This window comes from Sus scrofa, chromosome 14 (assembly GCF_000003025.6).
Source record: "Sus scrofa isolate TJ Tabasco breed Duroc chromosome 14, Sscrofa11.1, whole genome shotgun sequence".
Lineage (NCBI taxonomy): Eukaryota > Metazoa > Chordata > Mammalia > Artiodactyla > Suidae > Sus > Sus scrofa.
In genome coordinates this window covers 48,896,026-48,908,610 of record NC_010456.5, presented here as the reverse complement: position 1 = coordinate 48,908,610, position 12,585 = coordinate 48,896,026, and the positions used below count along the sequence as shown (strand labels likewise).

General features: G+C 50.0%; 2 protein-coding genes and 1 gene segment (V, D, J or C); 1 reads left to right on the top strand and 2 right to left on the bottom strand.

The window, feature by feature from the left end:
• Positions 1-12,585, bottom strand: part of LOC102158332 — a 247,703-nt gene that overhangs the window by 99,149 nt on the left and 135,969 nt on the right.
• LOC100152327 (immunoglobulin lambda-like polypeptide 5) overlaps positions 1-12,585 on the bottom strand; it is a gene marked incomplete in the record, with an annotated part of 201,278 nt that overhangs the window by 92,915 nt on the left and 95,778 nt on the right.
• PRAME (preferentially expressed antigen in melanoma) lies at positions 1,756-7,514 on the top strand. Its single transcript, XM_021073111.1, is given in 4 exon segments — positions 1,756-1,893; positions 3,759-4,078; positions 4,886-5,494; positions 6,519-7,514. Coding segments are annotated over 3 exon segments (1,479 nt in total). The 5' UTR covers positions 1,756-1,893; positions 3,759-3,785; the 3' UTR covers positions 7,096-7,514.

Genomic DNA, 12,585 nt, shown 5'->3' with positions numbered 1-12,585 from the left:
CTGCCTTCTTGGCTCTCAGGGATGCTGGGATCCCATAGAAAATGTCCCAGCCTTGGATGCCTGCAGTTTACTTTGTCCCCAAGGTCCACATAAAGTCAGCAGCTCTTCCTAACACTCGATGGGCAGATGTATCCAAACCCCTCCTGTGAACAAACACAGCAGGTGTCTGCCTCTGGCTGAGCCCTGGGTTCACCAGGCTGTAAAGGAAACTTAGCAGTGACCTTGAGCCTTTCTGTGAAGGTTATGTGAGGTACTGGATGAACAGTGCCAGCACTGCTTCTGTGCCCAGAGGCTGCTGCATAGTCAGGGATGTTCATGATTTGTTCACTGTCAACAACATTGTCACCTGATTGGCAAAGGTGATTTACTAGGAGTTCAGATGTCCATAGGGCACCTTCCACCTTAACCCCATTTTAGGCAAAGGCTGCTGACAGGGATGGTGGAAATTTGAAGAAAGTAGTCTCTGGGAAATTACCAAAATTGAGAGCATCCTTCAGAGAGTGCCAGCCTCCTGGCCAGTGGAGTGAAAGAATTGTGGAGGTGTCACAGTGCTGGGGGTGGAGCGGTTCCGTCTGTTCTGAAACCTCAGTGGAACTGACTCGGGTGCCAGCCCAGCAGGGAAATTGTCCCTAAATCTTTCAATGCCGCATTTAGCTCCCCATCTCCTGTGGGAGAAGGCAGCCATGTCAGTGCACCCGAGCTTGACTCAGAAAAAATTTTGTTGGTGGGCCTAATGGCGCTCTCCTGCCAGAATCCCTGTAAGTGAGAGACTTATAGGAGGGGCTGGGGAGCTTTTTGAAGCTGCTTGTGCTTTACTTCTTCCTTAGGATTCAGGAAATGTCATGTTACCCATTTAAACTTGGGAACAGGCCTCTGAAGGTCATGGTTAGGAAACAGGCCACAGAACAGAGCCCAAGCTGGATCTGCAGCCCTCTGCCCCCCACCTCCATATGTGTGGGCCCACGTTTCTTTTCCTCCCTGCCTCCGGGATCCCAAAGAGCCCCTAGCCTTGACCTCAAAGTGGTAGCTTTCAGAACTAGACAAGGCAGGTCCCAGGTTTGGCCACCACTGTTCTGGCCTCTCCCAGCCCAGTTCCGACGTTTAATCTTCTCAAGCCAGGAGTTCCCATCGTGGCTCAGCTGTAACGATGCCGACTAGTATCCATGAGGATGAGGGTTCAATCCTTGGTCCTGCTCAGTGGGTTAAGGGTCTAGTGTTGCCATGAGCTGTGGTGTAGGTGCAGCTTGGATGCCGAGTTGCAGTGACTGTGTTGTAGGCTGGCAGCTGCAGTTCTGATTCAGTCCCTGGCCTGGGAACTTCCAGATGCCCCTGGTTCTGCCCTAAAAAAGACAAAAAGAAAAAAAAACTTAGGCCAGTTAGCCATCCCAGTTCCTGGGAGGAAACGCCATTTGCCTCCAGGGAGGGAGGAGATTGGGGTGGGGGAGCTTTGAGGGATCTTCCAGGATTCCTCGTTGTCACACCCCTTACAGTTTTTCTGGCCCATCCCACAGAAATCTTTGAATTCCTTCAAGCAATACACACTTCACCTTGGGTAATTACCTTGGTCTCATTTCAATCGCCCAGCCCCTTCCTCCTCCTCGCCAGCTCCTAATTACAACTCCAGTTGTAATTTTGACTTGACCTCGTTCAGGGAAGCCTCAACCCTCAAAATCTGGAAGCCCCACCATCCCTCTGTTGTACCTGTTTCCCCTAGAGTGGGCACAGGTTTTTCTGTTTTAGGTAATGTATAAGTGACTGCGTGATACTCAGGAGTTTTATTTTGCTTTTTTCTTTCTCTTTTGGGGTGATACCACGGTCTGCATAAAGCTGTCTTAACTCAAATATTTGGTAATTTTGATGTGGCCCTCCCTCTCCCAATGAGTCTACTTTCAGGTTGGTTCTCTTTTATCTTTTACCTTCATAAATGGACATATGATCCTGTCATTTGTAGCTAACGAGAAATTCAAAAACTCAACCAGTGTTAGCTGGATGGGGATCTAGTACTAAATTTCACTTTCAGTTGGAAATGGGAGTTTCAACTAGACTGTGAAAAATGTAGCCACAACAGCCTATAACTGCTTCTCAGGAGCCAGAGGAGGGATGTGGTGGCCTCGAGCAGACAGCTTCCAGCACCATGCAGGCTCACTCTGCTGTCTAGAACCTCGGACTCTCTCTGAATGACACCCAGCCAGGGTCTCCGGGACAGGCCCTGCAGGCCAAGACGCTGTAGAATTTTTCTTTGTCTTTCAGTACATGTTTGCAATAACGGGCTTTGCTTCTGCTTCTGGATGTAATTTTGATTTAATCCCAGATGTTTTGATTTCTGCCATTCTTATAAACAGTTCTTTTTTTTTAAGTGAAAGACATCTGATTAATTAGTTGGAAATTTTGGATGACACTACATATTTAGGTTGTGACCATTAATTCTAGTTCATGTCATTTATGGTTTGTGAATGTACTAAAGTGATTTTTTTTTTTTTTGGTTGTTTTAAAAACCCAAAGCTTTAAAAAATATTCCAGAGAATATTTTACAGAGTGGAGGTTTTGTTCTGACTGTGGGCTCTTTGCTACCTTGAACCGAGTGGTAATGTTAATAATTGTAGAAAAGACAGTGAAAAGTACACCTTGGAATTAGAGTTTATTTTTTTCTTGTATCTAACATCCACAAGCTATCAAATACTGTTCTGCCATTTATATGGTTTCTGATTTAAAGTTTTTCTTTTTTTTTTTTTTCTTTTTTTTCCTTTTTAAGGCCACATCCACAGCATAGGTAAGTTCCTAGGCTAGGGGTCGAATCGGAGCTGTAGCCGCTGGCCTACGCCACAGCAACTCCAGATCCAAGCTGCTTTTGCAACCTACACCACAACTCATGGCAGTGCTGAATCCTTAACCCACTGATCAAGGCCAAGGATTAAATCTGTGTCCTCCTGGATATTAGTCAGGTTTGTTAACTGCTGAGTCATGACAGGAACTCCTGACGCTGGATCCTTAACCCAGCGAGCAAGCGAGGCCAGGGATCAGACCCACATCCTCGTGGATACTAGTTGGGTTTGTTTCCTCTGAGCCACAAAGGGAACTCCCTGATTTAAAGATTTTTAAAAATGACATAATAGCACCCATTGGGTGGGTGCTCCTTAATCTTTTCTGACTGGGTTATTTGTTGGAGTTTAGAAAGAGGCCATGTCTGGTTAAACTTACTCCTGTTATTTTCAGTCCTTTTCTCTGAAGAGGGTAGCGTCAGCTGTCAGGCTCCTAGGTAGCCAGTGAGCAGCAGGGCTGGGAATAAGTGCAGTGGTGGAGAGTTCCTCTTATAGCTCAGCTGGTTAAGAACCTGCTAGTTTCCATGAGGATTTGGGTTTGATCCTTGGCCTCGATCCATGGGTTGAGGATCCAGCATTGCCTCTAGCTGTGTATAAGTTGCAGACGCAGCTCAGATCTGGCATTGCTGTGGCTGTGGTGTAGGCCTGCAGCTGTGGCTCCAATAGGACATTGAGCCCTGGGAACTTTCTTATGCTGCAGGTGCAGCCCTAAAAGGAAAAAAAGTGCAGCAGCTGGTGGATATGTGATGGGACCAGAGGTCATCTTGCTCTTTCATCAGGGCCTGGTGAGGGCCTTGTCCTGGAGCCAGTGGGGTCAGAGCTATGGCTTTGTGGTCAGAGGGGTATCTTTGGCCCTGAGTTGGGTCCCCTGGAGGGTGGAGGGGCAGCGAGGTCATTGGTATTGACCTGAGGACACCTTGCCCACTGATGCTCCCCCAGGACTCATTCCGGAGCAGATTCTTCAGGATGGGCATCTGGGCCCCACCCCGACTCCTGGAACTGGCAGGCCAGAGCCTGCTGAGGAACGAGGCCTTGTCCGTCACCGCTCTGGAGGAGCTGCCCACCGAGCTCTTCCCACCGCTGTTCACAGCGGCCTTTGCTGGGAGGCACAATGAGATCCTGAAGGCAATGGTGCAGGCCTGGCCCTTCCCCTGCCTCCCTCTGGGGGCCCTGATGAAGGAGCATCAGCCTCGCCTGGAGACCTTCCAAGCTGCGCTCGATGGCCTGGATGTCCTGCTTGCCCAGGAGATCCGCTCCAGGTGAGGGTGACGCAGAAGGCCTGGGGGTCCGAGCGGAATGCAGCTGGGGTTGGGGAGGGTGCAGGGCCACCGGGGGCCTTAGGGCCAGGGCTGGGCCTTTCTGGGAACAGGTATTAGGGTGTGCATGGCTGATTAAGGTGATGAGGTGACAAAAGTCACATGTGGAGTTCCTGTCATGGCTCAGCAGTAACAAACCCACTAGTATCCATGAGGATGTTGGTTTGATCCATGGCCTCACTCAGTGGATTAACGATCTGGCATTGCTGTGAGCTGTGGTATGGGTTGTAGATGCTGCTCGGATCTGGCACTGCTGTGGCATAGGCTGGCAGCTGCAGCTCCAATTTGATACCTAGCCTGGAAACATCCATGTGCTGCCGGTGTGCCCTTTAAAAAAAAAAAGAAAAAAGAAAAAAGGAGTGCCTATCATGGCTCAGCGGAAACAAATCTGACTAGTTACCGTGAAGACACAGGTTCGATCCCTGGCCTAACTCAGTGGGTTGAAGATCTGGCATTGCTGTGAGCTGTGGTATAGGTCAGACTCACTCAGATCTGGTATGGCTGTGGTGTAGGCCAGTGGCTACAGCTCTTATTTGACCCCTAGCCTGGAAACTCCATGTGTCATGGGTGCAGCCCTAAAAAAGAGAAAAAAGAAAAGAAAAAGGCACACATGCTCCCGTTCCTGCTGACACTTAAAGGAGGGGGCACCAGGCAGGCCCCAGAAGCATGAGTAGCTGACATCTGGGGTGTAGAGCCTTTGCCTGGATTCTGAGCCATGTGGTCCTTGTCTGTCTCCGGTTTGCCTCACAGGTGGTGGAAGCTGCAGGTGCTGGATTTGCACAGGAACGCCCATCAGGATTTCTGAACTATGTGGTCCAGCACCAGGGCCAGCATGTGCTCGATGCTGGAGCCTGAGGCGGCCCCACCTGTGAGGAAGAGGCGCCGAGTGGAAGATGCAAAGGTGGGGCCAAAGCAGCCCTGGGCCCCTGTGGAGGTGCTCATAGACCTGTGCCTTAAGGAGGGCACCCCTGACCAGTCCCTCACCTACCTCCTGAAGAAGGTCAAGCAGAGGAGGGGCTTGCTCCAGCTGTGCTGCCAGAAGCTGAAGATCTTTGCCATGCCGATGCATAACATCAAGAAGATCCTGAAGATGGTGCAGCTGGAGTCTGTGCAGGACCTGGAGGTGAATTGCATGTGGAAGCTGGCTACCCTGGGCAGGTTTGCACCACACCTGGGCCAGATGGGCAGCCTGCGCCGGCTGCTGCTCTCACACATCCACCTGACCCCCCAGGCCCCACCAGGGAAAGAGGAGTACTGCGTCAGCCAGCTCACCACCCAGTTCCTCAGCCTGTAGCATCTGTAGGAGCTCTACCTCGACTCCATCTCCTTCCTTGAGGGTCGCCTGGACCAGGTGCTCAGGTGAGGAGTGGTACCATGTCTGTGCAGACTGGGGCAGCCTTCTCTTGCTTCAGTCACCAAGGGGACCATGTGCTGGCCGTGGACAGTGCCAGGGTGCACTGGCTGCCTTGAGGCCCACATGATGCCCCTGCTCTGTCCCTGAGTGTGTCACATAACCTCTCTGGGAGGGTCCAAGGTACATACTAGGTTCACTGGCATCAGAGGAGAATCCTTGTGAGGAATTTGCATCACAAGGGCTTCGGACAGGTGAGAGTGATAAGATGGTGGGAAATAACTAAGAAGGAGGGTGCTGACCAGAGGAATGCACTTCTGCCGTGAAGGTTCGAGTGGGAAGCTCTGTGCTCCTTTTATCAGCATGAGCCTCTCCTCCCTGCTGCCCTACCACCACGCAACGTAAGTTCCTGTATGTTGAAGGTGGTTGCTTCAGGCTCCATGTGAGATGCGTGGGAAATGCCTGATTCTGGAGATGACAGGGAGGGAGCAGGAGTGCGCAACTGGGGAAAGTGATGGATGGTTTGTGGGTGATGTGGCGACCAGAGGCAGTCCCTGTGGGATGGACTCTGCTGGGCGCTGCCAAACTGTGCCCCACTTAGCCCTTCATGCATGGTTCCCCGTACCCTTCTGGGGAACAGAGATAGAGGTGACAGGGTCCAGGCAGCAGCCAAGGAAGGAAGCCCGTGTCAAAAGTATTTTCTGCTGTATCTCCCGATTCTACAGTTCACTGATTCCCTCTTTTGCTAGGGACCAGGGGTCAGGCTCCCCGGGGGCACCTGCCTTTGTTACCTGATCTCTGCTCACAGCAGCTGCAAGGGTACATCGTGCCCTCCTTGAGCCCAGGAGCACTTGAGATTTCCTTCGCGGAAATCAGGGATGGAAGAGGGCTGACCTCACACCTCTTCTTCCACCACGAGTCTTCCTCTGGGAGACTCTGGGGTTTGGTGAAATGGTCTCCTTCCCTTGAGGCTTGGGCTACCCCACTTCCTCCATCTCCACCCCCAGGGCTAACTGCTCTGCTTCTCCCCAGGTGCCTGAAGATGCCCCTGGAGACTCTGTCGATCACCAACTGCCTGATTTCAGAATCCGACCTGATGCACCTGTCCCGGTGCCTGAGCATCAGCCAGCTGAAGGACCTGGGCCTCAATGGGGTCAACCTGACCAGCATGAGCTCCAGGCCCCTCCAGGTCCTGATTGAGAGGGCCTCTGCCACCCTCCAGGACCTGGACCTGGACGAGTGTGGGATCATGGACTCCCAGTTCAGCGCCCTCCTGCCCGCCCTGAGATGCTGCTCCCAGCTCACCACCTTTAGCTTCTGTGGCAACCCCATCTCCATGGCTGTGCTGGAGAGCCTGCTGCACCACATGGTGGGTCTGAGCAAGCTGAGCCATGTGCTGTACCCTGCGCCCCTGGAGAGCTACGAGGATGTGCGCGGCACCCTGCACCTGGGCTGCCTGGCGCAGCTGCACACCTGGCTGAAGCAGATGCTGCAGGAGTCGGGGCGGCCTGGCATGGTCTGGTTCAGCGCCAACCCCTGTCCGCACTGTGGTGACTGGACCTTCTACGACCCGGAGCCCATCCTGTGCCCCTGTTACATGCCTGTCTAGCCTTGTGCATGGCTTTCAGGCTTTGTTTTGGGCACTCAGACACTGCTGCCCAGACTTACATGCATCTTGAACACAAGCCGGTTTCAGACAGTTCAGTGTGGGTGGGAAAAGGCAAGGTGAGTCACAGCGGGTGGGGACGGGCATGTGTGGATGCGAGCATGGATGGGGTCTTTGAGGAGATGCATCCTATAGAGTTAGAAATGTGAATCTTGAGTTTCTGGAGGGGATTCGGGCTTAGAAGGTAGATGGAGTTATCCCTGTGTGGATGGTTATAGAGAAATGGTTGGAAATAAAGGGAACCTCAGTGTCAATTATCCCGTGTCCTATACAAACTGTTACCCTGATTCCCCTGTGTAAACCTCAGAAACCTCCTGTTAGTGATTAAATAAAGGGCATGAGCACCTGTGGGGCTCAGTCTAGGCTGGAAGAGGTTTGGCCTGGAGTTCACGGCACCATGTGTCACTCCCTATGTCTGCTTCTTTTTTGGGACACCTGTTACGTCCTCACTCCCTCGTGGCTGTTCAGTCTATCATCACACACAAGGTGTGTCCTCACAGCCTGGAACGTATTAAGTGTCTGGTAATGAGCATCACTGGAGGAAAAGTTCTTCTCAGGGCTCTTGCCGCCAACTCTGCCCAGGCCCTGGACCCAAGCACCCTCCCAGCTGACCCAGCAGATCCAAAGCCTCCATCCCTGGCTGTGGGCAGTGCCAGGGTAGGGCTTCATTGTGCAAAGTCCTGGGGGAAATCTGCTTGCATAACTTCTGAAGCCCATGTCCACCTTCCCACCAGGTCCAGCCCCTTCTTGAATTCAATGAGTTGTGTCCTGGAAAAACATCTAAATACCTTCTTGGAAAACACTGATTAGCTCAGGTAGGTGTGTAAATTTTTTTTTTTTTTTTTTTTTTTACTATTTGTTTCCCTCATTAAAAATAGTTCATGGAGTTCCCATTATGGCTTAGTGAGTTGAGAACCTGACTAGTATCCGTGACGGTGCAGATTCAATCCCTGGCCTTGCTCAGTGGGTTAAGGATCTGGTGTTGCCAAAGGCTGTGGCGCAAGTCACAGACGAGACTTGGATCTGGCATGGCTGTGGCATAGGCTGGCAGCTGCAGTTCTGATTCGACCCCTAGCCTGGGAACTTCCAAATGCCTGAAGGTGAGGCCCTAAAAAGACCAAAAAAACAAAAAACGTTCATCCTGGAGTTCCTGCTGTGCACAGTGGGTTAAGAATCCGATTGCAGGAGTTCCAGTCGTGGTTCAGTGGTTAACGAATCCGACTAGGAACCATGAGGTTGAAGGTTCGATCCCTGGCCTTGCTCAGTGGGTTAAAGATCTGGCATTGCCGTGAGCTGTGGTGTAGGTCGCAGACGCAGCTCGGGTCCCCTGTTGCTGTGGCTCTGGTGTAGGCTGGTGGCTACAGCTCCAATTCGACCCCTAGCCTGGGAACCTCCATATGCCGTGGGAGTGGCCCTAGAAAAGGCAAAAAGACAAAAAAAAAAAAAAAGAAAAAAAAGAAAAAGAAATTGATTGCAGTGGCTCTGGGTTCCATCTCCGGACTGGTGCAGTGGGTTAAAGGATCTGATGTTACAGCTGATGCGGCGTAGGTCGAAGCTGAGGCTCAGATACAATCCCTGGCTTGTAATCTTCCATATGCTGAGGGTGTGGTAGGAAAAAAAAAAACAACACTTTCGTTTTTTCTCTTGTTAATCTGTCTCATGTCGGTTCAATTCTTAGCCCAGTCAGAAGAAGCTAGAAGGTTAGAGGAAAATTTCTTCTTCCCGTCGAGGTTGTTGCTCGAGCATAATTTCTAATCTCCTATCTTACTGGTGATCTTGTTTCTTGGGCCCTGAAGCTTAAAAAGAGAAATTGGCCAAGCAGGGGAGTCCCTGAGGGCTTAATTGAATTCTGGTTCAGGATTCATCCACTGCTTCCGAGAGTGGAACTTCAACATCGGGTGGAAGGAAACCTGGGTTCTGGCGGAGGGTGTTGGTCTGAAGCTCCAAGAGCCACAGAGAGGTTATCCTAAATGAGAGAGAGGAAGGTCAGGAGGAAGAGGTAAGCCAGCATTTGGACAAACTGAATCAATGGATGATGAAAAGGCAGTACCTCAGAGGACTGGAGCACAAAGCAAAACAGAACTTTTGGGAGTTCCCATCGTGCCTCAGCAGTTAGCAAACCTGACTAGCATCTATGAGGAACAGGTTCAATCCCTGGCCTCGCTCAGTGGGTTAAGGATCCGGTGTTGCCCTGAGCTGTGGTCACAGATGAGGCTTGGATCTGGTGTTGCTATGGCTGTGGCATAGTAGGCCAGCAGTAACAGCTCTGATTCATCCCCTAGCCTGGGAACCTCCATATGTCACAGGTGCGGCCCTAAAAAAGACAAAAAGACAAAAAAAAAAAAAAAAAAAAAGATTCAGCATTGTTGTGAGCTGTGGTGTAGGTCACAGACGTGCCTCGGTCCTGCGTCGCTGTGGCTGTGGCGTAGGCTGGCATCTGTAGCTCCAATTCTACCCCTAGCCTGGGAACCTCCATATGCCTCGGCCCTAAAAACAAACCAAAAAAAAGTTTTTTCTGGAAGGAGGGCAGGACAGGAAGTGACTAGCCCAAGAAGGAAAGGATTGCTTCAGGACAGGTCACCTTCTTTGGAGGGGAAAGGGCAAAGGTCTATCCCGCTGACCCCTCCTCTTCCCTCACAGGGAGATGGAGAGTGTCCATGTGGAAGATTACCTCACTGAATCTGTCCAGAAAATTCCAGACTGGACAATTAAAGTCACTCTCCTGGTAGAAACTGCAGTTAGGTCAGGCATGAAGTCTTGGGGCCTGTGGGCTTTATTTCTTTTCTTTTCTTTTGTTTTTTTTTTTTTTTTTTTTTTTTTTTTTTTTTTTTGTCTTTTTAGGGCCACACCCCGTTGCACATGGAGGTTCCCAGGCTAGGGGTCTAATTGGAACTGTTGCCGTCGGCCTACACCATAGCCACAGCAATGCCAGATCTGAGCCGAGTCTTCGACCTACACCACAGCTCACGGCAATGCTGGATCCTTAACCCACTGATCGAGGCCAGGGATCGAACCCGCAACTTCATGGTTCCTAGTCGGATTCATTTCCACTGCGCCACAACAGGAACTCCTGGGCTTTATTTCTTTAACAAATGTTTTTGTCAGTTGGAGCAGGGGCACTGATCCCTGAGTCTATGTCATGGGAACATGTGTCGTGGGCACTGTGTAGATCCCAAAAGTACCAGAGTAGGTGGGCTTCTTGTGAGACACACAAGTGCCTGGTGGGCCCAGGGTCAGACCTCTGTGCACACAGGGCCCCGGTGAGCAACGCATGGCTTTGTTCTAGTCCATAGACTTCAGCATCCTACCTTCCTTTGATTAGATGGATCCATATTTCCATATTTCTCTTCTTGGTGAAGATCCAGGTCCACTTGGTGCTTTCTTCCAGCTCAGTTCTGCCAGTGTTTTTTAGTTGAGGGATAGAGAAATGCTTCCATGCAACCCCTTAAAAGGACCAAAGTGGATCAGGACAGAGATGGAATCTGATTGGCTCCTAAAAGCTTTGGCCTAACTGATTAGAGTGATACAAGCTGTCTTTTATGTTAACGAGGTGACTTCTGGAAGGCACTTAAGGATGGCGAATGGTTGCCTGTAGAGCCAATCCTGGGATTGAAGGGCTGGAACTTTCAGTCCCAGTCCTGAAAGGGGGGAGGGGCTGGGAAGTTGAGTTTACTACAAATGGCCAATGATGTCATCCATCATGCCTCTGTAATGAAGCCTCCACAAAAACCCAGAGGAACAAGTTCAAAGGGCTTCTCCATGGTGAACACCTGGAGATGTGGGGAGAGTGACGTGCCTGGAAAGCAGGTGGAAGCCCCCTGCCCTTTTCCCATACCTTGTCCTGTGCATTTCTTCCATCTGGCTGTTCCTAAATATATGTTCCTTTTATAGTCAAACAGTAATCTACTAGTAAACTGGTTTAATGAGTTCTGTGAGCCACTCTTGTAAATGAATGGAACCCAAGGAAGGGGTGTGGGTACCTCCAATCTACAGCCAGTTAGGCAGAAGCACAGGTGACAACCTGGACTTGAGATTAGCCTCCAAAGTGACGGGCAGTCTTACAGGCCCTTAATCTGTGGGATCGGAAGCTGTCCCTGTGTAGATGGTGTCAGAACTGAGTTGAATTGTAAGACACTCAGCTGGTGTCACAAAATTGCTTGGCGGTGGAGGAAAACCCACACATTGTACTGGTGGCCAGAATCCACTGAGGAAGAAAAAGACTCCACCGACCAGTACGTGGAGGTTCCATCAGGTAATTTGGGACTTTCAGGTTGAATATGACCCCCCCACCAATGGTCAGCATACCAACTGCTGTCTCAGATATCAAGTCAACGAGTGAGCATACTGCATCTCAGAACTGAACGCTGAGTGTTCAGTTTGGATGACCATGATCTGACTGGAAGATAATCACTTCCCTTAGCTGTGTTCAGCACTAGAAAGTATTTTTTTCAGAGTTCCATGGTGGGTTAAGGATCTGGCGTTGTCACTGCTGTGGCTTGGGTTGCTGCTGTGGCTTAGGTTCTGTCCCTGGCCCAGGAAGTTTTGCATGCTGCAGGTGTGGCAAAAAAAAGTTATTTTTTTCTTATTTGCTGCTACGTGGAGATTGGGTATAATATGTTCAATCATTCACCATTGATTTCACTCTCTGAGAGTGAGGAAAATCAAATATTAGAAGCATTCAAATTTCTGTTGACCCAGCTGGATGCACAACATTTCAGCCCTCTGAAAGAACTTGGTTTTGGAGTTCCCATTGTGGCTCAGCAGTAATGAACCTGACTAGTATCCATGAGGACTCGGTTTTGATCTCTGGCCTGCTCAGTAGGTTAAGGATCTGGCATTATCTCGAGCTGCTGCATAGGTCAAAGATGAGGCTCAGATCCTGTGTTGCTGTGGCTGTGGCATAGGCTGGCAGCTGCAGCTCCGAGTTTACCCCTAGTCTGGGAACTTCCACATGCCACAAGTGTGGCCCTAAAAAGCAAAAAAATAAAAATTAAAAAAACTTGTTTATCAGATAACAGAGATGTTTAGATCCTTAAGTGAAAAATTAGGCCAATCTATAATGTAGATTATATTACTAAGCTTTTCAAGTTGAACATTCGCCATGAAATGCTGGAAAGGATGTGTTATGGGCTGAATGATACTCCCCCCACCAATTTGTATGTTGCGGTCCTAACTCCCAGCACCTTAGAATGTGACTATATTTGCAGATGGGGCTTTTATTTTTTATTTTTTAATTAAAAATTTTTTTGTCTGCTCCCAGGACATGTGGAAGTTTCCAGGCCAAGGATGAAAACCACATCACACCAGCAACCAGAGCCACTGAGTAATAATGCCTGGTCCTTAATCCATTGTGCCACAAAGGAACTCCAAAGACAGGGCTTCTAAAGAGGCAATACATGTAAAGTGAGGTTATAAGAGTGAACCGTAATCCAA